The sequence below is a fragment of the Bombus huntii genome, chromosome 2 (assembly GCF_024542735.1).
Source record: "Bombus huntii isolate Logan2020A chromosome 2, iyBomHunt1.1, whole genome shotgun sequence".
NCBI lineage: Eukaryota > Metazoa > Arthropoda > Insecta > Hymenoptera > Apidae > Bombus > Bombus huntii.
In genome coordinates this window covers 4,872,985-4,898,272 of record NC_066239.1, presented here as the reverse complement: position 1 = coordinate 4,898,272, position 25,288 = coordinate 4,872,985, and the positions used below count along the sequence as shown (strand labels likewise).

Below are 25,288 nucleotides of genomic sequence, written 5' to 3'. Positions count from 1 at the left end.
AACCATGGTGGCAACGTCTCTAAATGGAGCACGTCTTTGTTCCGTGCTAATAAAAGGACTTCAGGACGTGCCACCATCCTCTTTACCCTCTTCCTCATCTCTTAGTCTTCCTGCTTGGGCAATCATCCTTCCGATATTCTCCGTAGCGATGGAAATATTCATCAAGCTATAATAATTTGATAATGATAGTTCGATATTTTTGTTTTATGTAACAATGATCTTTTATGATTTCAGAAATGTATAATAAATTTCTATGTAAGCATTTCTCTGATGCGTTTTGCCAATATTTGGTCTTTAATTTTTTAATTACGAAGATATATGAATTAATGATTAATATTTTACAATTTAATATTAATAGAATTATATTTATTATAATCATGAAAAATAACTAATTACATATAAGGAATTTCGATTTCCTAAATTTTGTCTTATAACATTTTTAAATTACGTTATATTTATGAAATATTTTCCTAGATTATTATATTGTATGATTGAGCAATCAAAAACTATTTAACACAATTTGCAAGTGGATAAATTTCAATATATTTATAACTATATGACGTTTCGGAACTGTTGAAGGCTCCGAGCTCAAGACTTGCCAGACAAGAACCGCAGCAACGTGAAACATAATACAAGTTGCACCAGCCAGTCCTAAGCTCAGCCATGCGAAGCAGCCAGCGGCTAAGGAACGCGACGTACGAATCAGATTACATCTTACGTTGGCTGCTTATCTTTATTCTTCACTTTACTTCGCTTCAATTCACTTCATTTCGCTTCAGTGACAATCCTTCGATCGGCATCTTATAACCGCTCCGCGATATATATTCGTTCTTGAAAACAGCTCTCCAAGTAGTTAAATGATCACAAAATTTCACTTTTATCGAAAAATGCTTTAATTGCTAAGTTTTAAACCATATAACACTTCTGGTATAAGCTTATAATTTTAAACCCATCTAAATGAAATATATAGATTCATAAATTTGTTAATATTTAATTTTGTTTTTACGATATCGTGGTTTAATAAGGAAATAAGTTATAAAACGCTCTTTTTAGGAATAATTTACAAAAGATTTTATTCCTTACCATACAAACTTATTTTTATTGTTTCATCTGGTTTCTTTGTTTAGAATTATATAGTACTAAATATTAAATATTCCTTAAAACTAATTAATATTTACTCATTGTCAGTTCCGCTAGCTTGTAGAAAGACGGGTGCTTGAGCACCTTGCGCAACCTGTATCAGTTGAGGTTGAGCTTGTATAGGAGCAGTTTGAATTATGATTGGTTGGTTACTTCCACCTTGTACTTGCATACGAATCATCTGAAGTTGCTGAGGCGTTAATTGTATCTAAAATCATAGATGAAATTGAATAAATAAACATATATAGATTAATAACAAACTCGTATTAGTCACTAAAAAATATACATACTGGTATTTGTTGAATTTCTCCACTGGGTGTTACAATTTGTTGTACAATTTGTATTCCCCCCGTTTGTGTTGTAGGTGTTTGTTGAGCTTGCTGTAATTGTATAATCTGTTGACCTGATGATTGTTGTGGATTCTGCACTGTTACTGTTTGTGCTGTACTTGCAGTTGTACTTTCCTGTAATTAAAGTATACGATTAATAAATATAATTTTGTTTAATGAAATCAAAATATTTTACAAAAAGATATATACCTGTTCTACAGGACTACCAATGTTGATTGTTTGTATTTGTCCAGTAGAAGGTTGTACAATTTGTATAGGTTGTGTAGTAGCGTTACTACTTTGTACATTTTGGTTGGCAGAGGCTTGTTGCTGTGCTAATTGAAAGTAGTAATGTACTTGATCTGAGTTCATAGAAGTACGAACTGTACTTTCAGTTTGTGCTTTACTTTGTTTCAATTCATCTCTAGGCACTATATCAATTAGAAAATCAAATTGATCATACTTAGTTATTGCCATTGCTATATCATTTCTTTGGAGAGTACGTCTTTTATTATCTTCTGTATGTACCCATGCTCTTAATGTTAGTTCATGTATAAAGATTTCCGCTGCTTTAGAGAATAACATAGGAGCCTCAGCGCTTATCATCTTTACATCACCATCCAGTTTCATTATCTTTTTTATCCTAGCCAATGGCAATGATTGTGTTTTTAGATCCATCTATGAATTCAATAGTAAATAAAAATAGGAATATGTAATAATGATATTATAACATATATGAATGGAAATTATTTACCGTAGTAATCTTTTTAATTTCTTCTGTGACTTTAGGCCAAAACTGAGTCAAAGCCTGTTGAGCCTCAGAATTACCAGGTGATGCAATTTGTAAGTCTCCATTTGAATCACCTTCAACTTCACTATCTTGGTTGCTAAATAAGCATATATAAAGTAATAAGTAATACACTCATTTATATTACAATATTATAATATATTTAATATACAATACACTATATTTTTATAAAATAATGTGTTACTTTTTTCTTACAAAAAAGAGCCACATAACCTAATAATATACAAATAAACAATTTTACTTACGCATTTACAAAGAATACCGACATCCTCTATAAATATTGTTGAAATGATATAAAACAAAATATTTTAAAGTATGAAAATCATACTGTCGTCTAAAGGTTACCACTATGTAAACTACAAATGTTGCAGTTTGTTGATTCTCAACAAATTCACAGACAATTATTATTTGTACCAGTGATTATACCGTCATGATAATCAATTTTATTCTACTTTGAATTTTAGTATATCGACGACAGATGGCACTAATGTGCAGATTCATGGTTTATGTATATATTCCTAGACGAGGTGTTAGGATGCAACATGTATTTGTTTCACAGCTTATCCTCTGTTTCACTCAAGTCTGGTCGGTACACACTTTGTTTGTTATGTAGTTCTTAATTTTGAGATTTGTGCACAAATGAGGATAAAATCATTTAAATATGAAACTTCATCTATTTTTAAAGTTCGTTATATACTCCTCGTCAAAAAAATAACCCAGGTATGATATCTTTAATTTCTCAATGAGGCGTGTAAAGTTTTTTATCTGTAATGTATAATATCAAAACATTATGAGCTCAGAATATGCGGTTCGTTGAAAATAATTAAAAATATTATGAGGTTTAGTGCGTAACAAAGAAAAACTAATCCATACTAAGGTCAAAATGATAACACACTCTGTTAATATGTTTAGAAATTGCTCAGTAGTTCATGATCTATCAACGAGTAAAGATTACAGTACAATATTATATAAATTTGTAAGTATGGGACGCGGAAAATAATTAAACGAGTCTGAAAAAAAGCAAATTCTTGAACTAAAACAGTAACAGTTATCAGTAGCAAAAATATCGAAGGTAATAAGAAGAAGTCGTAGAGTAATACACAATTTCTTAAAAAATGTTGAAGATTATGGCAAAAAAAAAGTACTGGTCGGCCGTCATCATTATCCGATCGTGATAAGCAAGCAATTTTGCATATAGCTTCCAACTCGCAATTAACAACGAAGCAAATAATGGAAAAATCTAGTGTTAGTGCCAGTGTTTCAAGTGTTCGTCGAGTTCTACTATTTTGCAAAGATATTAAGAGGCTAAAATTGAAAAAGAAAGTTTCGTTAACTATGAAATACAAAGCAAAACGTTTACGCTTTGCAAAAGAAAGAATGCATTGGAAAAAGAAATGAAGAAGGGTACTATTTTTAGACGAAAAAGATTCAATTTGGATGGTTCTGATGGGTTCCAATATTATTTTTATGACACAAGAAAAGAGACAATGTCAGCAATTCGACGACGGTAATTTTAATATTATTGAAAATTGCTGGACAGAACTTGTTCACAGCGTATACTGGAATGGAAAGCAATATCAACATGTACAAGAATTAAAAAATGCAATTGTACGTGAATGAGATACGTTGAGTCAAAATTATATGCAGAAACTATATATATCGATACTAAATCGTATAATAGAAGTAATAGAAAATAAAGGGGGATGTACCCATTATTAAATAAGTATATATGTTTGATAAGTAATTGTTGTTAGTTACAATTTATGTTGATTATTATTTTCTTATTGTACATGTGTTATCATTTAGTTCTTAAAATAATTGTTTTTGTTACACATTAAACCTCATAATGTTTTGATGTTATAGATTACAGACGAAAAACTTTACACATGTCATTGTGAAATTAAAGATAGCATACCTGGGTTATCTTTTTGACGAGGAATGTAATATGATTATTAGATATGAATAAATAGTCAAATCATAAAGATTAAATCAAGAAATTCAGTCATACCTTTTTTTTTGATGTTAGGTTGGAGGCTAGGTGCTATAAAGTCAATAAATATGTATTGCTCTAATTTTTACTTTTATGAAATTAAATTTTGCGATAAGGAAGAATTAAATATAATTAAAGATAATTAAAGATTTTAACTAGTAAAAAATAATCTCTCAATTGTATATATATCTGTACATTTATATTATAAAAGTAGGACGAGAAATACACAATATATACAATTGTCTAATATTCTCATTCATGCATAGCTTTGTAGCTACAGATACTTTGAAAAACAGCATTTAATACTTCTTTAGCTGTGTGGGTGTCAGAAGTACTTATTCTAACAATACTTCCAAATTCACGAATGTAATGATCTAATTCCACGTCTTTAGATAAAGTTTTTGTTGCCATATATTTATTTGTTAATTGTGATAATTTCAATAAATCAGAACTGAAAGCTTCATCTAAATCAAATAATTCCAAAGCTGGTGGTGGTAATTCTTGGAAACTTGGTGGAAATACCTGCATAAATAAATTTTTATGTCATAATTATTACTTAAGATGAATAATTTTAATAAACAATAATAGATTTTACCGAAGCTTGTGTGGCTGGTAATGGGGCCTCAAAATGTGGTGGAATTAGACTAAGCGGTTCATGTTTTACGCCAAGCACTTCATAAGCCTTTATACAAACTGGTATCATATCTAAATTTATTGAATAAAGATGATGTTTAAATAATTTGGTATAATCACGAGGATTATCCATTATATCCATATCTTGAGTGCATACTTTTGGATTATCAGCTTGTTGTGTTATATCTGGTATAAAATTATATTCCCAGAACTACATAAATAATATTGTCATTGATAACTATAAATAATCATTTTGAATTTCAGTAACTATTATAATATAGAAACTTACATCTATATCATCCATTTGAGATTCTTTGATTACAATATCTTTTGATTCAAAAAAGTCAAAGATCATTTGTCTTAATGAATCATTTTTTTCTTTTTCAATATATGTGTCGGTTAACATTCTTGAAGAACCTAAAACAAGTAACTTTCCACCATTGTGTTCATTATAATGAAAAGCAGAAATAGGTCTATTTGTTGGAATTGCTAGTGATCCACTTGATAACGCAACTATTGATGGCTGTACTACATTTAAAGTTGCACCATATGGATACAAAAAGTTCATATCTCTGAAATAAGATAGATTAAAAATAAATTATTATTATCATTTTTGTGTAGTAAACCAATTAAATCAAATAAATAAATCAAGCAATATTTTGTATTTATGTGATTTACATGTATTCATTGCTATTTCTTAAAAATATAGATTTATTTGACATTCCTTGAGAAATTAAACATTCCTTTGGATGCATCGTTTGACTGTAACTCATGCGTATAACACTATCTAAAAATTAAACAATAAGCAAGAGTATGTAAATTTTTTTTTTAATTTCACTTTCATTTAAGACTTTTACAGTGAAGTACCATTGTTCACCATTATGCCAAATTCTTCCAATAAAAAGTTTACATTAGTATTTGATTTTTTTTCACCACCTTCGCCAAGCATAACTAAAACATGTCCACCAGAATTTAAGAACGTTCTAATAGAATTTATTTCTAATTCTGTAAATTTATTTTGTGGACCAGGCAATACTAATATTTTGCACGTCGATAATAATTCCTCTGTTAAAATATCGTTGTTTCTGAAAAATAACAATAATTGTTAAAGGTATCTTGTTTTTAATTAAATTAAAGTATAACCACAATATATAAGTAGTGATGCATTACTCGACGAATTTCCATCTTGATTTCAACTTCCTTTGGAGTATTTTAAATTCTTCGTTCATTTTCCTTTCATTTTTTGACGCATCAAAAATAATGACATTTAAATTATTGTTGCCATCACTGCCGCCAAAAGTTGAGCTCATAGTGATTGTCACCTTATTATTATGAATCGAATAAGTATCAATAAATAAATTTCAAAACGATTCTTAATAACCCCCTATTACCCTTTTTATCGCATTATTAATCAAAGATTTACTTAGGAATATATACTTATTTTCTCGTTGTTAGTGGCAACCAGAAACATATCAAACTTTTAAATGTAATTGGTTGACAGTATAGATATACATCAGAGCCGTATATATTAAAAAACATTGATTTTACAATGATTCATAATATTCTATTAAACAGTTAAACAATAAACATAAAAAATGAATCTTAATTATTTTTATTACATTTGGGAAATGTTTGTAAAATTATTTTGGAAAAAAAAGGAAGTTTAAGCGTTTTAAGTTTTTCATATTTTATAAAAAAATTATTCGACTTAGATTCAGAGGGAAAATAATTTTGAAAATGATATTAAAAATTATTTGGAGAAATAGGGAGAAAATTCAAACACATCTAAATTAAAAATAAAAGAGTCATTTATTTTTTGTAATTTACAATTACGAGCAGATTTACAGATATTTTACAAATTGTATATGTATGTATGTAATTTCAGGTAATACATATGTAAATACGATAAGCTTCATGAATGGACAAAATGCATCTAAAGATCAGCTGATTACATGTAAGGTAGATGGCGTCTTAGGTGACAGCATAATTGTGAGCAGTGTTCAAAATGGTTGGTGATTCGCATGATTGTAAGCATTTTGTATTCGTTTAAGAGTTAACTCACACAAAATGACTGCGATTGTACAAGAAGATAATGAGTTAAAGAGGTTACTCGGTAACCCTGCAAAAAATGCCGGGGAGGATAACTTGATGGGTCCACCGCAAACGGTAAATTAATAAATATGTTCATACAGTGTGCGCTTATTCTTATATTCTTCTTTTTACTCTTATATTTTATTTCAGACTAATGTTCCGCGACCAAGTACATCACAAAATTTGAACCCCCAATCACTGATAAATCCAATGACTCCAGCTAATAGTACAAAAGAAGTGATAGAACCATGCTTACAGTAATATAATTATTAGAATTACAAATCTTTCCTATTTTCATAAAAATTACCTTTTATATGTGTGAATAAATTTTATAAGGGATAAATAAATTTAATGTCCCTTAAATAAAAATGATTATTATTTTATTTAAAATTTAAAAATAGATGTATGATATATAGCGAAACTTTCTTCTTTTTCTTTTAGAAATGTAGTTTCTACAGTCAATTTAGGCATAGAATTACCACTTATGTATATAAATACAAGGACGAGAAATTCTGAATATAATCCAGCAAGATTTACGGGTTTGGTCATGAGAATTAGAAATCCTAGAGCTACTGCATTGATTTTTCATTCAGGGAAATTAGTGTGTACAGGAGCCAGATGTGAAGAGGACTCTTTTCTAGCCACAAGGAAGTTCGCAAGAATAATTCAAAAGCTAGGTTTTACGGTAAGAAGTATTATATAGTGTACGCTGAATAGACGAGAAAGTGATAAATTAATAATATTTTATTTTTATTATATGTTGTTGCAGGTCAAGTTTTATAATTTTAAAATACAAAATATAGTTGCTACATGTGATTTAAAATTTCCGATTAAACTAGAAAATTTAAATCATATACATGGTCAATTTTCTAGTTATGAACCTGAGCTTTATCCAGGTCTTATATATAGAATGGTATCACCAAGAGTAGTATTGCTTATATTTGTAAATGGTAAAATTGTATTAACAGGTGAGAATGAATTAAAATGTTGCTTTTTAATCATTCTTTTTTTTTATTATTAAGATTATTCTAAATACACATAATAACATTTTAGGAGCAAAGAATCGAGCTGAACTACAGGATGCACTAAACAATATATATCCAATACTGAAAAGTTTTAGGAAGCAATAACAGAATTTTCAATATTTTAAGCTGCTTTTTACGTTAATATACGATTTGTATGAGGACAATTCAAATTTACTATACATTAACTGATTTAATTTAATTCAAATTGATCAACTTCTTAACTTATATATTAGTAGTGACTTTTATTGCAGTGATGCTTCATGTTTGCAATTATTGAAGAAATTTTAATGGATCTTGTGCAGTAAATTAATTTTATAATTTATATAAAAACTCTATAAATGATATAGGATATAAATATATAATATGCTAAATTAACGCTCTTGACATAGTTTACATATTTTGTATGTGTAGAAATAAATGCAATACATCACTTTAAAATACGTATATATTTTTGAATATTGTAAATAATAGGGATAATACCTGATTTTACATTACCGTGAAAATAAAGTACAACTCATAAGTACATAATACATTTCTAAAATTCTTATCTTACCAGATGTAGCTCAAACGTTAAGTATGTTATCGAAAAAAAGATATTACAAATATATTTTACAGATAGATCAATTATCTAACATTTATAAACATAATTGCCAATACTTATTATCTTGAGAAACAGCAATAATATTCTAGATTCTAGAGAATTTGTGGATTAATAGAAATTTAGTAATTAATTTTTAGCAGCAGAATATATATATTTCTTAAAAACATAACACATTTAGAATATTTAATATATCTCTTGTTTAATATATGTACACTGATTTGAAGTCATTACTCTGCATTAAAATTAGTAATATAATATTAAAATATTTATGTAATTTTATTTAGCACCAGGTTTCCAGATTATGTAAAATCTGTTCTAGCTGCAGATTCATTTATGCTTCTCTGTGTTTTTCCTTTTACTGAATCACACTTTCGATTGAGGATGTTTTTTGATATATGTTAAAATACTGTAAAGTTCCGCAATCCTTGCATCTTAATAGTCTCCAGTGGAATATACCCGGTATTTTAATAGACGACATTTAAACCTTTCTTCGCTGCGATCGGCAACTTTTCACCTCGGAAAAACGGATTTTCTTCCTGAAATAATATATTAAACGTTATATAAAATCTATTACCTACATTAGTGTGTAATTAACCGAAAATTAAAATAAGAATGAAACTTTAAATAAAATAACTCAAATTAAAAGATTAAAAGTTTAATTTGAAAAAGAAAACGTTGTTTATTCTTTGTTTTAAATATATTTACAATTTATTACTTTCTCTGTTCCGAACGTCACATAAAATTCACTCATTTTACAATTTTGTGACGAGAGTTTATTATTTCTAGGTGCATTCAAGATAGAGAAAACAAGGTTAACGATTAAAGAAAAACGTAGAGATAAAAGTTTAGCGATTATTTAAGGGTTTTTTCATTATCCTTTTATCGCTTTGATCAGATAATTCAATTTAAAAAAATTAAACATATCTCTTACAGCTTGGAACTGATCGACGATTTGGTTGAAATTAGAGTTTGGGATATGCATGCTTGGCATACTGTTGCTGTTTGCGGAGTCAACTGGACAATCCAACATGTGTTCCGTGTCACACATACAATCTTGCGCGCTTTGATAATCCCGGCTGAATGCCGCTGTATTTTCGAAATTCACGATACAATTATTTTCACCTGAACAATAAGCATAATCCGATTAGATTTTCTAACTAATATAAAATACATCATATACATTATATTATAATAAATATAATATATAATACTTTTAATCATAGCTCTATTAATATAAGTATGAATCTCGTTGACTTTCACTAACACTGCTATGCTCCTCAAATATTTATGTTCCAATTCTCTTTGTTTTGACAAACAAAAAGATTTTTAATATTTTAAGTAAAATTTTAGCACAAAATTAAAGCAGGAAATTATGTACTATCTATAATGTATTTTTCATAATTTCCTCAAATTCAAGAGATCTTTTAATATAAAAGAAACTCGATTGAGTTGATAATGATCCAGAGGACGTAGTTGGGTTAATCACAAATATGTTAAATAAATTATATCGGTTACTTTCGGAAACGTTATACATTTTTTTACGAATTATTTATACTATCGCAATCTGGAGAAGAAACTAATCACTTACTCGTATATCCAACCGGACAAGGATTCGGTGGTGTGCAATATGCAGGCAAAGCATTTTCTTTCTCATCCTTGATATTCTTTATGCTTCCAGGTTTAATTCTCTGTCTATCATCCACCTTATCGTTATTATTGACACGTTGGTGACTCCATAACGTGCTATGTTGCAAGTACTCCTGATCGCGAATGCTAGGATTGGGGTTCAAAGTGTCTATACCATCATAGTCAGCAGGTAATTCCATAGGAATTTCTTTCGGTTTGTCTTGATACTCCAGATAAGAATCTGCTGTATCCACCAGTTCGCTTCCCATTTGATTGATCAGCTCTCGGAGAAGAGTATCGGTTAACAATTGCTCTTCCTAAAATTAATGTATAAATAGTAAATTAGTAAATTAAAGGCGTAAGATATGGAGTATCAAGTGAAAAGACTTTGATATAGGAAGTATATTAAAAATAAGTAGAATTATAGGCAAGATGTTACCTTAAGTGGTGGAGACAAATATACCGATGCTTGAACAGTAACAGCCACGGAAAGACACAGGACCCAATACATTTTGTGTGATAGCTGGAATAGATAAAAAGTGGCAATTAATGTCCTATATGAATGAAATGTTTGGGTTAATATTAATAAGTAAGGTAATACTAATAAATATTTAGATTAATTTGTAGTTAATTGTTTAGAATGATTGAGTGGAGATAGGTAATTAAGTTTTAATAAATCATTTATTTTAATTTACGTTTATTTATAATATGCTTTTGCAACTAATAAAATCTTTCCTTCATACAATATTTTATGAAAAGTTTTAAAGGTATCCAAACATAGATGATGTGTTGATATTTTCTAGAAAACAAAATGATCTGTCTATAAAAAATTATACACTGTTAAAAAGAAATTTTCAATAATTTATTGGTAGGATGAAAATTTTATCGTATTGATAATTAAAAAGATATAGTTATATATATATATATATTTTGTATATAATTACAATATAAGAAAGTAAATTCGAATGATCTGACATTTTTCATTTCTAAAAATAAGTAGGATACGTCTTCAACTTTAGTTCCTGACTTCCGAATCACTCTAATGTAATTAATAGTATATACATATAAGTAGTGTTATATAAGAAATAATTTTAAAATCTGATCTTGTATTTTATACTATGTTCAGTTGGACAATTATTCGATTTGAATCTGTCACAAAGTACGTTCTTACAATAATTAAATACAGAAATTACAAAGCAATAACGTACCTACCAAAATCATTATACATATCATTACGTAAGAACAAAATAATTTTCCCTCAATCTTCATTCACACTTAATAATTTCATCTCTAAAAATCAACAAAACATTTACATGTAATACATCCAATAAAAAGTAACAACACTATCGATCATCAACTCACATCCACCCAATCTCGAGAAAATAAGCCACCTTTCTCATAATTTCCATCATTACGATTTTCAACTTAGCTTTTTCGTCCAAATATTCCAAGTTGTATCAAAACGCATAAATAAAAAAGCTCCTTGAGCAAAGTAACGAATAACAAAACTTACCAATAATCGTGGAAGAATCACAAGATGGGACGACGAAGAGATTCTCGAGTAGATTTCGCGAGTGTTAGAGTTCGGATTCGGGAGTACAGGTATCTTTGCCAACCGGAAGCGGCGCTGTGCTCGTGCGGAATCGAGGTATTGATCCACGCTTTCCACGCCGTTTTCCCCCCGGTTTCATCGGCCACTGTACCACCTACGATCCTCTTTTGCAACCCACATTCGTAAAACCGTGTTACGAGCAAAGGTCGGCCCACAACCGAGCCTCGTGACGTGGTTTCTGCTATTAAGGATGAGAGTTTGTGGCTCACCGGCTCCATGTTAATTCCTGGACCAGACCGAGGTATTCTCGCCGTTCGATGAATGAAGTGGCTAAGCATGGAATTTCAGACTCTGGAATGCGCAAATTTTTGGCAGCCTTTTGGAATTTTTCTCCGGGTTTTGGTATTTTCTTTTTGGTGTGGGTGTTTAGAAGATTTTTATAGGTCGTGGCCTTGTCGTATTCTCTTCGATATTTGCATTTTATTTATTGACTCGTTACTAATTTTACTCTTTCTCTACTATTACTGTAATTTGTATAGGGCTTGTAAAAAGAAAACTTCTTATTTTTATTATTATCCTTTCGGTTAGTTTTTAAACTTTTTTTTGAAAATTATTCCGAAGAGAATGTTTTAGTTAAGTTTCTGTAAGATTTTCGGAAGAAGAGTAACGAGTGAAAAAATAAATAAAGAACGTTGCTGTGACAAGAAAGTTTGTGAAAAATTTTTTGAGAAACGTTGAGAAGACGAAATCCATGTTGCACAGATGCTAACGCTTTCATAGAACACAGTTGATGGAAGGACTAAAATGCAAAATGGAAACGACGACATCAACAAGGGCTCAGAGATCAAAAGACCCCAAGCATTCATTATGGTCGTATATAAACGTCCATTAGTAATTGTCTCGCTTTGCATACTTCCAATTCAATTTCTGAAATCGAATTGCTACCGTGTTTCCGCGTCCACCAACGAAAATTACCTTCTCTATTGAATCATGTTCTCGCGCAAGAGGAACATCTCGTCTTGTCTACAAATCATTCTGTTATAGCGAACGAATAAATCGCAAATTATTTGCGTTCATACGAAATTTACGAATAGTTGCGTACTTGTAACGCAATATGTATAACTTTATCGTGTAGTCGAATTTGATTAAGAACGAAGAATTTAATTAAGAATAGTATAAAATAATTAAAAATTTGTAAAAACACAATTATAATTATTCTCTATCTTATATTATTTAGTGCAGGTTTATACGTACGAACATTTGGAATCTGATGTATTTTTTCATTTTAAAAACTAAATTTTAAAACTATTTCTTATGTATTTTTAATCGCTGGATAAGTATCTTTGTCAATTGGTTTTTATACGTTGAGGAAATTTTATTTTCTAGTTGATAACATATTTTAATGCTTATTTGATTTAATAAACGCGGCACGCTCCAGTAATTGGATCAATAATTTAGGAAACTAATACCTCGAAAGTAGGTTTTGATAAACGACTTCTTTTATCCATGTTATGTGATCATGTATTTCTATCTATATTTTTCTCTAAGAAAATTTCTTTTTAAATAATAATTAACAGTAATTTATATTAATAATTTTCGAAAACATAAATCTTACTCTTACTATCTATTGAAAGATCTTTATATAATTTTATTTTATTTATCTTATAGTCATCCGATCTACTAATAATTTTATAATCCATTTATTATGTTTTGTATTATATGTTTTGGAAAAAATGTCGGAAATATTACACAGAGGAGGGAAAGGTGTAGGAACAGAAGATTACCTGTCTCTAAGAAGATAAAGGAGATGAACGAAGAATTATCTTATTATCAGATACAACTTCTTATACCTTTAGTCATCCCTACGCTCAGTTCTTTATAGTTGACAAATTTATCTCACTCGTTGTTTATATTAAACAAAAACAAAATTATCCAAGTTAATTATGCAAAAAAATATAACCTCGTTTAAAAATTAAGAAATATAAGTTTAAATTCGTTTCTTATTTTTTACACAAAATTGTATATTGTTAAAATTTTATATCACGAATTGTTAAAATTAGAATGGTAGTTTGCTTATTATTTCATAGATTAAATCATCGTTAAATTATGAAGGTAAAATTTTATGAAAATCAATTTTTACGATGACATTAACGATAAAAAAGCGCAAATAAGTGTTTTCAACGTGAGATTCGATATCGAATGGTTCGATAACTCTGCAAATGTCTCCCTGCTGGTGCGTCAAAACGCATGGGGCTCGTCACGTACGTCAATAGAAATGTTATCGGCAGTTAAATGACCAAAACGTACGAGGGATGCGCGTTAATTCAAGGGATGACTTTTTATTTCCATCCATTTCCCCGTCACGAATATTATGCTCGATATATATCTATGATATAGATTTCTTCGTCACGAAAGGGTAGTTTTATGTCTTTTTTCGTGCACAAGTTGCGCTTCCATCCATGTTACTTTTGAACATGTGTTACAGATTTTATTTGATAAATAAAATGGAAGTGTGCGTTATGATATTGGACATTTATGACGTGGAATACTTCATGTTGCAAATATTTGTGAAACGGTAAAAAGTAGACGCGATGAATATTTTCTATATTTGCTAGTATAGACAATATTATCAACTCTGTACGTGCTGCTTATTTCATGTTATCGGCGGTCTTCGTGGTAGTGTAACGTGTTAACACATCGTTTCACGATTTGTTCACTGTGAATAATCCAGTTTTCTCAAACGAGCGTGGTTTCTGGTTGTTTCCTTCCGCTTTTATTATTTAAAGTCATCAACTATCAAGGTTATTAGCGACCACTGTTCTTGTTAGAACAACGCATATGTATAATTCTTATTTTTGCTAGAGGCCCATAGCACTCTAACGTTGCTAGGAAGGTGTCGTTATTCAGACAGTGATCGTAATACTTTGAGACACCTTTGTTATCAATAGCCTACTAATTTTTATAGTCATATTTTTGAGAATATAATTAAGAAAGTAGAATTTCCGTAGAAAATTATTTTATCTAATCCTTTTTTAATAAATCTATTTCATTAATAATTATTAATAATAGTAATAATAATCATTAATCAATTTTTAATAAATCTAGAAGGCCAATACCTTAATTATACTTAGAATATTTCATACAATATTTTTTCATATCAATTTCGTATAAAACCATATAAATCGGTGTTGGATTATTACGAGATATGAGTGCGGGTGTGTAGTATGCAACAGCAAAAAGTATTCAACATATTGAAAATAAATTACCGTAAACATAGGTTGCAATATAAATAGGAGAATGAGATAGCAACCATTTGTTTAGAATGAGTAAACACCGATATTCTTTCCTTACGTTTTCTTACTAACGGTCAATCTTTAAGATTTCGATCTGAAACATAAGACGTGCCTTCCTTCGATCTGGACAAAATAAAGAAATACTCTTTATAAAAAACGACCATTGTATCTTTTAATTTATTTCCTATAATCAAGGATCAGTAACCTAATCATTAGCATCTAGGCTAACGTCTCAGTACGCAGAGTGAGTAACAACGAGTCGAGAGACCTACAATTTTAGGATTTATCACAATATCTTTATCAATCTTTCTCTGTATGTCCAGGAATGACGTTTCAGTAGTAAAAGGTCATCTTCTATACTTCTTAACGAATTATAGCTTAACATTTCAATCGAGTGTTTACGATCGCTGTATATTTAGTCGTTTTAGATTTCACGCTGATCAGTCGTGTCGTAATAGGCCAGAACCTTTTCTAGCGTGTGCGTGGAGGGTAGCATTCTCGAAGAGTGGGTGGCGTGGGGTTGTTACGCTGTGTCTCGCCGTCACGAGTATTGATCTCCACGGAGCCACTGTGTGAATGGGCTATAACCATCTCACCCTGAATCCTGGAAGCGCGAATCTCCATCCCTGTCCTCTTCTTCACACTCTTGCTCCTTCCTTCCCTTTCGGTTTGCACTCGGCTCCGTTTTATGTGGGTTGTTTCTTCGTTTCGGACTACGTGCTTGCGTGTGCTTATTCCTAAGGAACGTGGGAGGTTCTATTTCACTTTCTGTTTCGAGCCTGACCTGTTTTTTAGTTTCTTCGATTTTTAGTTCTAGTTTTAGGTGGCGAGTTTAAAGATAGCTTTAGTTCTAAGGGGTTCTGTCTAATATCGTATGACGTCGGTTTATTTTTGACGATGATGACGTAGTCACATGTTTCGCCTACATTTCACCTTTCCTGGGATCACCAGTTCGTTTATCTTATTTTTTTGTGAATGAAGGAAAAGAAGGAGAAAAGGAAAGGAATGTACGCGAATGAAGGGGAATGACAAACGAAGGAATTGAGGGGAGGGAAGGAAAGTCATGAGGAATTCCTATCTTTGCTTCTGCATATTCCACATTCAAGTAGAAATGAATTAATGCCTTTCTAGTAGAAATTCGATGCCCTACTTCTCCGCAATCCGAACGATCTGTTTTATCATAACTCGATTGAGACATTTAACTAAAAATTGCCTGTAACTCGTCCGAGCTTTTCATAAATCTTGAATTATCGAAACACTAAATTTTAACTAATTTTAGCTAATTTATATTCCCTTCTATTAATAATTTCGTTCCATTGCTGTTCTTTTCCTCACTTAATTTTTATTTTCATCAACAAAACATTCGCCCCACTCTATTTTTCTCTTCCTTCGAGTTTTTCATTTTTAAAGTTTTTTAAAGCTTCGCGCTTCTTCAGAAGCTATCCCTCTCGTTTCTTTGTTTTCTTCTTCGATTTAACGTACTCCGCATTTCCACCCGCAATATCTGTTTGTCGGTAATTGCATCTGTCATTCGAAGCGAGGTCAGTAGAAACGCTGCCGGGTTTTTTTCGCTCGTTCGCACGGCTCTTTCCCGCAACAGCATCCCTCCTTTCTTTCATCTCTGTCCCTGGTTTGAAAGGACCCTCGCGGAGCTGCACTTAAGCCAAAGCACATTAGCATATTTGCTCGGTCTTCGATTTTCCTAGCTGACCCTCTGTTTCAAATTAACAAAGTTAACTCGTACGACCGAAATTAGTTTATCCATAAACCTTCTTTTGAAGAATCTGTAATTGATCAATTTTCGGGCTTTTGGGACGACTAAGAAACCCGTGGACATATCTCATACTTTATTTTTATTTTTATTTGTTTATTTTTTTATGCAAGATTGTTAAATATTATATTCTTCCATCCTAATTACCGAACAAGATTTTTCCACAGGTTTTTCTATTATATTATATTATATACTAATTCTAAAGGTTTCTATATTTGGTCAACTTCAAGCTGTAATCGAAGCTTTTGCATTGTACGAGATGGAAAATATCGGTTCCAAACAAATCGAAACTCCTGGATCATGTGGCAACTAATTAGATACTACACGTGTTCCTGTGATACGAACGAAGGAATCACGCATGCACGATACAAAGCTCATCAAACGTTTGTAGTAACGTGAAACACCATTGATCTATCGGCTAACCTCATTACATTCTGTTTAAACACACTCCATACAAGTTAATCATACAAATGAAAAGAGAAACAGCAAAAATAAAATGGTATGTCACATTGTTCATCCTTACATTTCTAATTCAAAATCCAAACTTTGTCTCTATAATCGAACGATAGTTCCGATCAAAGTCAACTATTGTGTAATTGTATGCATTCTCGCTCTCTGACAGTATGATAAAATGATAACAAATTCGGAATGAACGATTATTATAAAGGATACAATTACTGCGACTCAATTTATTCCTAATTTTCTAATCAAAATACGTCTTGTCGAAAGTAAGAAAGTGGCTTGCGGATATTTATTTTTAAACGCCATGTATACGTGCTACTTTTTTAATCATTCACGTTCAACAATATCCTAGAATCAATCTTGCATCAGCAACAATGGAGTCCTGGGATTCGCGAAACTCGGCCCGTGCTTCGACAGGATCAAACCACTTTTGGGTCCCAGCTTGGAAAACAGGATTCGCGCGATGCTCGAGGAGTTTGTTTGCGAGTCGAACTCGGACTGTGCAAAACGATTTCCACGAGTGAAGAAATTCCTGAACATGGTCGCCGCATGGACCGACCGTTTGGACGTCTCTGCCAAGGACACGGATATCAGGCAGGAAATGATTAAGCACACGATCGAATTTCTGCTGAAGGATGGCCTAGTGACACAATTCGCAGATCCGGCCATTCTCAACAGAGGGTCGAATAAATTAGACGCCGATTCCTTGGCCGCCGAGCAGAATGCCTTGAAGACCATGAACGTCTGGAGGTTTATCAACGAGAAGGACTACTGGCTGTGCCAAGATTGCGCGTGAGTGTGTATTTTCACGATATATCGTACCGCGATAGAAGGAAATATTATAATCGTCTTCTCTCGCAAATGCAATTATTTTCTTTTAAATGTAATCATTTTGCAAAGTGTAAGAAAATAACGGGGAATTTAGAAGAACCGATTTAGAAAATGATTATCTCACCATCGTCGAGATTTCCTGCGTTCGTTCTGTTATCGGATGTGAAAGATATATACAGTGTTAGAAAGTATTCGAACACTTGTAGGAACTTTTCGTGTGTATATTATACAAAACATTTAAAAATCTCATTAGCATTGTAACGAGTTTTTTTTATGTTTATTAAGCCCAAGATACAAGTTTTTTAAATACCTTTTGGTGTTCACAATAAACGGTGAATTTTTGTAGTGATGTTTTTGGCAAAAGTACCGATACGCGACGGTACGACGTAGCCATGCTGTGATATGTGTCGGCGCTTTACATTTTTCGTGTTTAATATGATTATTAGGTTTAAGCCGCTGGGGGAGCGGAGCTTCTGTGTGATTTTGTCTTTGTTTTTTCTGTCCTGAAAACTTGGTTGCAAAACAGGACGCTTCGGTAGCTTGCTTTTTGGGTGCTGTGTGACTTTGGGGGGGGGGTGTCAAACAGGTTTATTTACAAGTGTTTACAATATTTGCAAATATTTGCAATATTTACAATTTTACACCTGTGTTATGCGGTGTCAGAGTTGTGTTCTGTTGGTTTGATGTTTTCTCTTATTTTGCTATGGGTTCTGTATCCACCAGTATTTTTTGTGTTTTTTCTGTGTTTGTCTTTGGTGTCTTTCCGGGGGAGGGCCATGTTGTATCTCCATCTGGGGTCTGCGGTCTGTCCATTCATGTTTTCTTCATAAAGTATGGTTTTTCTTCATAAAATATGGTACATTGTAACGAGTCTATCGACTATTGTGATTATATTGGTGAAGTTTCAAATGAATTTAAAAATGTATATAATAAAAATGTGTATAAAATGTACGTATTTAGATAGATTGAATGATTATGATTTAAGGCAAGGACTTGTAGCAACTTTTCGTGTGTATATTATACAAAACATTTAAAAATCTCATTAGCATTGTAACGAGTCTATCGACTACTGTGATTATATTGGTGAAATTTCAAATGAATTTAAAAATGTATATAATAAAAATGTGTATAAAATGTACGTATTTAGATAGATCGAATGATTATGATTTAAGGCGAGTCACTATTAAGACTAATTTATCCAAATACTATTTTACAGAACAGCCACTTGCGTACATCCAGAAACAAGTCGACAAATTTACCAATGCAGAAAACAGAGATCCGGCAGCGATTTAGACGTCGAAGTCGGTTCAATTTCGCAAGAATCGTCAACCGTTTACAGTAGCTGTAGAACAAACTCTATCTGCAGTTCAGTTTGCAATCGAACAATCGAAAGCACGAAATCTCAAGTAAAAATCAATTGTCGAAATTTCGAGGTGATTTTGGAACCAAATGGGAATATAGTAAACTCGCGCAAAAATATTTCAAACACGTTCGATAATACCAGCTGTTGTTCAAGAAGGGAGAATTTAAAAAAGTTTGGTCTGAAGGTAAAGTTTGACTGTGATACGAAATTCGTACAGACTGAAACTAGTCGGAAAAATTTAAACTTTATCTTCAAAGCAAGTGCAAGCACACTGAACCCTCTGAAAGAAGCTTCTGATACAAAATGTGATAGAAAATTCGCACAGACACAAACTAGTCAAAAAAATATAAACTTTATTTTCACAGCGAACCCAAGCACATCGAACCATCCAAAAGAAGCTTCTGATACAAAAGGCGATGCAAAATTCGCACACGCGCAAACTAGTGAAAGAAATATAAACTTTATTTTCGAAGCAAGCCCAGGCACATTGAACGCTCCGAAAGGAACTTCTGACATTTCCAACTTTCCTAAGCCCTCGCCACGAAGAAAATATTTAAAAAGCTCAGACGCAAAAGCGAAATGCGACTGCGATCGAACTAAATCTTCCAAAAAGCCCAAATTAAAGATTTATATTCATAGAACAACGAACACTAGCCGTTCTAAGGTTCGAAGTCCACTAAATGTGTCCAATCTTTCGTTGCCTTGTAAATCGAGTCAGTTGATCGTTCGATTGTTCGAAGCTGACCCATCGTTATCAGATTCCTGTCTAATTTTAATGAGGAAACGATTCGAGAAAGACATAAACAACGCTTGCTCTTGCATGAACGACATTCTGAAGAAGTTGGACGATTCAACGATCAAACAGTTACACTTGAATTGCGAGATTCGACCTGGTCGCGTAGACCTGAATCTTTCATGCAAGAATGGCGAAAGCTCGAAGATTAGATGGTTCCTTGCTCGAGTTCCGACTTGTAGCAACGTTCACAAACGCGTTTCGTACACTGGGAGCGTTGAAAGCCGCGAGAATCCGAGGGATCGACGCGGAGAGCCTCGACGTTCGATGGAACTTCCGGTTAATGCTGGTTGCTGCGAAGATGTGGCGAAACGTAGCGGAGAATTCGAAGAACGACGCGTTGCTTTTTATTCTGTTTGCTCGAATCACAGTCTGATGGAAGCAAAACAAAGCTCTACGTTGGGGAATGAAATCGAAAAGGAGGAGAAAGAGAAGCAGCTTAATCTTGCGTGGGCAGGAGAGGGAGAAAAGCAGATGGAGTTCGTGCTTTCTTCGGGTTTAATAAATTCACAAGACAAGGATACCGTGACTTCCGCCGAAACTGGTATCGAACGACCTGGAAAATATAATAATGAAATTTCTGACAAAAAGCTTTACCAGTCGACGTCGTTAAACAGAGAAAAAGAAGAGAAGGAACAATGTAGAACTGAAGAAGTGGTGGATGTAAATAAAGAAATCGAAATATGCGATGATGGATTTGTAGAAGATTCTATACAAGATTCTGAGAATCATCTGATACAATTATACGATATTAAGTGTGACTGTTCTCTGGATAGCTTCGAGGAAGGTGTCTTTAGGAAAGGTTATTCGACGACCAGAGGCTGCAACCCTGAGGAATGTTCCTGCGATGCGTTCTGCACGAGCGATAGAATCGTCGATCATAGTTCATCAGAAACAAAAGACTTAGATAATAAAAACACAAAGGTAGAGGGCTTCTGTCATTTAAACGAAGACGCTTTGAAACTGCAAGTATCCACTTCGCAGACGAGAAAGAATAATTCCAAGCTAGAAGATCGTATTTCAAAGGATACTTCCTGTTTAGGAATAGAAAAAGAAGTCGCAAGGAAGGAAGAACGTGTTTTCGAATCGAAACAAAATATTTTTCAAATGGAAAATGCATCTAAAGAAGAAATCAGCAGTTTAGGTTTCAAAGAAAAGGAAAAAGTTATTTTGAAAGTAGAAGAAAAATATAGCGCCGATTCTATTTGCGCGTCAAATTCCAGCTTTATGGAACTTAGCTGTGATACGAAGTGTTCCTGCTGCGGCGAAGATCTTCCAAATCCTTCGTCTGTCGAAAAAATTAACGTTGAAGCAAACAAACGTTCTACTTGTGCCAATAAAACACTTGCTAATTTAAACGATCATGAGACATTAAATCTCATTATAACAGAAAACGCAACAACTTCGGAAGCTGTAAGAGAATCTTCTAATCTTCACTATCTTGAATTTAAAATGGCTCCGAATGTTCATATTGAATCAAATACAACTTCGATTCACGATCAATCTTCCACAGTGACCGATAACAATTCGACAGATTTCTCACAAAAATGTCTTGGTAATTGCGAAAAAAATTCAATCGAGAGTCCTTGCGACCAAGAAACTACGTTTATTGATAATCCTCCAAACTTCTCGACATATTCCAAAGTTAAGGATTCGCCGATCACTGAATCCTTGTTCGTATTCTGTAATTCGAACATGAAACAGTTTTCTTCCACATCGAACTCCTCGACGGACGAAGAATGTTCGCCGAATGAAAATCATCGTGCAAGAAGCCAAGAAATTGGAAAATCCAGATCGCCATGTCGAAGAGTTATTCCAACAAAATGTCACCGGAAGTCGATATACTCCATCACGTGTAAACCTTCCTATTCCATGAGAAATGTCCCTCGAGTCAATTGCGCGAAACATAGTTCGAAAGAGAAAACAAACGAGAAAGACGTTCCGATCGTCCCTCGATATAAAAATCGTCTATGGCGAGGACCGATGGCTCCTGGAAGTCTGTGCAGCTCTTTTCCAGCCATCGACCGGATCAAATATCTGATTCGTAAGAAACTCCGAAAATTGCTGCTGGAAGAACGTGACAAGGGGACCAGCACGTCGAAAACGTTTCTGAGGAACGATAGATACCTTGTCAGCATTTCGAGCGGAAAATTGAACGGCGGTCGAATAATTCGCGAGTCTTGTTCCTCGACTCGTTGTCCTTTTACTACCAGAAATCGATACGAAGCTAGAGGAGAAGCGGAGAAAACGTTCACCGAAGGAAGTTGCTTGGGCAAAGATAAAAACATTTTTGGGGACATTATTAAAGCAAGATGCCAGAGAATGATACAAGGTAACGACATACTTAAGAGGATCAGGATGGCTAACGTTTCAAGGTCTCAGAAATACGATTCAAAGTTAACCGATACGCAAGATTTCATCGGCGAACGAGGAGAAACAATTAGAAGAAGCAAATGGAAGGGTAGAAACGGGGAAAGATTTCTTGTTAATTCTTCTTGGAATAACAAAGAGCAGAAGAATCGTTCGAGTATCATGTCCTTGAATTCGACGAGAATGTTTCTTTTGAAAGACGATGGCGATCATTTTTTGAGCCAGAAGCTTGTTCGTCAAAAACATCGTGACTTAAAGGAGCAAGGCAGAATAAAAAATCTGTCTACCGATATAAAATCGATGAGAAACTATGCCAGAAGAAGTTACTATGAGAGTGGTTTCTCCGGAAGCTCGTACGAGCGTAAAGAAAATCGGAAAGGAATGGACGCAGAGGATAAGACATGCTACGACAAATTGAGATCCTTCGAGGAACGATTATCGAAGCTCGAAAGGAGACGCGACGAAGAAAACAATTTCGTCAATTTTCTCAGTGACTATGAAAAACGCGTCAATGAGCTGGATGCTGATTTCAGGCTGAAATTGCTGCAATACGTGACGTTGTGCAGGAGTGTGAAGAACTCGTTAATGAAGAGGTTACGGCCGGATGACGTTTACGAGGTCAATTCGAGCTCCGTGTAGCAAAGGGGGATCGATTTAAAGTAGTTGATTGATTAATGACGCGATCGTGGTCGATAAAATAACGTGTTAAGCATCGGGTCGAGGGTAGGATGACTTTATACCGCGTTCTGTATTAGATTTTTTTCTCGTTGATACCTTGTCGTGTTTAGTTGGAGAAAAATGGATTTTAGATACATTGGTGTAATATATTGTTTTTTTGGAAATATAAAAGACAGATGGTACTGTATCGAATTTTCTTTCGATTTTTGTTAGGCTGTAAATGTGTCTGATTGAATATTTAGATATTCTATTTAGATTGTAAAGAGTAGCGTATATCTTTGCACTTTTGTTACAGAATTTTAAATTTGTACGATATTTTAGTACGACATAATACATTTCAATGATTTAAACAATCTTACTTTATATTTAATAATTGTTTGAATCATATTACTTATAATATATTTTTGCCATACAAAGACAATTAACGTTTACCTTATTTCAGTCGCAAAACTTGGAAACAATTATTTTTACACGATACTGATTGTGATAGTAATTTTTAATAACATTATGCAAGATTTACAATCATCATACACAATATCTCTTATATCACTCTCTAAATCTATCTTTAGGAGTTCGGTTTTATTTAATCTGTAGAATGTGACAAAATTAGTTTAAAAATAAAATTCACCGCACAATATGCATCTAAATGAAAATTCAGTACAAACACGATTCTCACGGCGAAAAAACAATTGCAATCACCATAGAAAGGTAACGATAAAATGCAAAGAATCGTTCGAGGGAGAGTACTCGTTGCTGGAACGTTATCACTTACCACGATGAAAATGACAGTGAAATCCGAGTTATTTAAGGCGTGCCGGCCCCGAAGAGGAGATAAAGTATTGTAGACCAACCATTGAGAGCAGCAGCATCCCTCTAGCCAGATCGATATTTCCTGGCAACCACCGGAGAGGGTGCCCACCCCAGTTACACTGTGTTTGTAACAATGCAAGTCGATTCCTAACAGCTAGTGAAAGATTTAAGCAGTCGATATCATTGATTTTTTTTTCTTATCCATTTTAGTCGAGGACCTTGACGATCTAATCTGATACAACGAATTGATATATAATTTATTACGTAACAAATTTGTAGCAATTCACTGTCGATGTTTTTAGCAAGTGTTAGTTATTAAAAATGTTAACAGTCTCAGCAACATTCAATTGTCATTCATAGAATTGCATTCAAATTCTTGTGTTTTGTAAATAAAAAATTAAGTGGTTCAAATTTATTTCGTTTAATCAAATGTGGATATTTTGTTCGAACTTGAATGTGCAGCTGAACATTTTAAATTATACAATTTTAACTCGATAAATTTTGTTTTCAAAAAGGAAGTTCGACTTTAACAAACGATATATGTAATTACGATTGTATGAACAAAATTGCATTTACGATTCACGCGAATTGTTGGTCGAAATAAAAATTGGTCGAAGCTAAAGATATAGTTAGTCTAGTAGTATTAATGGAGTAACGTTGTACTGCAGTAGAGACGGACAGTCTCCGGCGGACAAAATGTAGAACGAGAAACAGTGTATAGTGAAATCAGATAGTTTTATGCCGCCCATACTTTACGAGCAATCTAAATGCTCGAACATTACTCGTCCAGAAACGTTGAAAACTTTTAATAGGATTTGTGTCTCAAGTAATCTTTACTGTTATCCTATAATAATGTACATATGTATGTTTTACGATGATATACTTAAATTAACAGGACGAACTTAAAAATTTCTATATCTATATATATGTGTGAATATAAATAAATTTTACATATGGAAAATAAAAAGGTTTAAAGTTTTATAAAAATGATGATTTTATTTAGGGAATTATTTACGAGTAATGTAACATTTCATCAATTTTTACAATTAGAATTTTGTATTTGTAAATTATATTTGTGTTCTGTTAACTTTTACCTATTAAAAGTTAATTAACGAACCTAAT

At 32.6% G+C, this 25,288-nt stretch overlaps 5 protein-coding genes across 5 annotated transcripts; 2 read left to right on the top strand and 3 right to left on the bottom strand.

Moving 5' to 3' along the window:
• Positions 1–1,056: 1,056 nt before the first annotated feature.
• On the bottom strand, positions 1,057–2,703 carry LOC126878080 (nuclear transcription factor Y subunit gamma-like). Its single transcript, XM_050640510.1, has 5 exons — positions 2,523–2,703; positions 2,224–2,356; positions 1,680–2,147; positions 1,431–1,604; positions 1,057–1,348 (listed from the first exon to the last, which is right to left on the bottom strand). Exons 1-5 carry the CDS (start codon positions 2,543–2,545, stop codon positions 1,175–1,177), a joined length of 972 nt encoding a protein of 323 aa, XP_050496467.1. The 5' UTR covers positions 2,546–2,703; the 3' UTR covers positions 1,057–1,174.
• A 98-nt stretch (positions 2,704–2,801) lies between these two features.
• On the top strand, positions 2,802–8,454 carry LOC126878082 (uncharacterized). Its single transcript, XM_050640512.1, has 6 exons — positions 2,802–2,862; positions 6,786–7,066; positions 7,142–7,248; positions 7,433–7,676; positions 7,761–7,959; positions 8,045–8,454. The coding sequence occupies exons 2-6, from the start codon at positions 6,968–6,970 to the stop codon at positions 8,119–8,121; spliced, it is 726 nt and encodes a 241-aa protein (XP_050496469.1). The 5' UTR covers positions 2,802–2,862; positions 6,786–6,967; the 3' UTR covers positions 8,122–8,454.
• On the bottom strand, positions 3,879–6,534 carry LOC126878078 (intraflagellar transport protein 52 homolog). Its single transcript, XM_050640507.1, has 6 exons — positions 6,071–6,534; positions 5,768–5,985; positions 5,579–5,687; positions 5,190–5,472; positions 4,863–5,111; positions 3,879–4,789 (listed from the first exon to the last, which is right to left on the bottom strand). The coding sequence occupies exons 1-6, from the start codon at positions 6,208–6,210 to the stop codon at positions 4,520–4,522; spliced, it is 1,269 nt and encodes a 422-aa protein (XP_050496464.1). The 5' UTR covers positions 6,211–6,534; the 3' UTR covers positions 3,879–4,519.
• On the bottom strand, positions 8,444–11,922 carry LOC126878083 (uncharacterized). The gene is made up of 5 exons (XM_050640513.1): positions 11,757–11,922; positions 10,683–10,766; positions 10,206–10,560; positions 9,549–9,739; positions 8,444–9,153 (listed from the first exon to the last, which is right to left on the bottom strand). Exons 2-5 carry the CDS (start codon positions 10,752–10,754, stop codon positions 9,082–9,084), a joined length of 690 nt encoding a protein of 229 aa, XP_050496470.1. The 5' UTR covers positions 10,755–10,766; positions 11,757–11,922; the 3' UTR covers positions 8,444–9,081.
• A 1,560-nt stretch (positions 11,923–13,482) lies between these two features.
• Positions 13,483–24,130, top strand: LOC126878074 (uncharacterized). The gene is made up of 3 exons (XM_050640497.1): positions 13,483–17,358; positions 17,674–18,113; positions 19,369–24,130. The coding sequence occupies exons 1-3, from the start codon at positions 17,356–17,358 to the stop codon at positions 23,315–23,317; spliced, it is 4,392 nt and encodes a 1,463-aa protein (XP_050496454.1). The 5' UTR covers positions 13,483–17,355; the 3' UTR covers positions 23,318–24,130.
• The last annotated feature ends 1,158 nt before the right edge of the window (positions 24,131–25,288 follow it).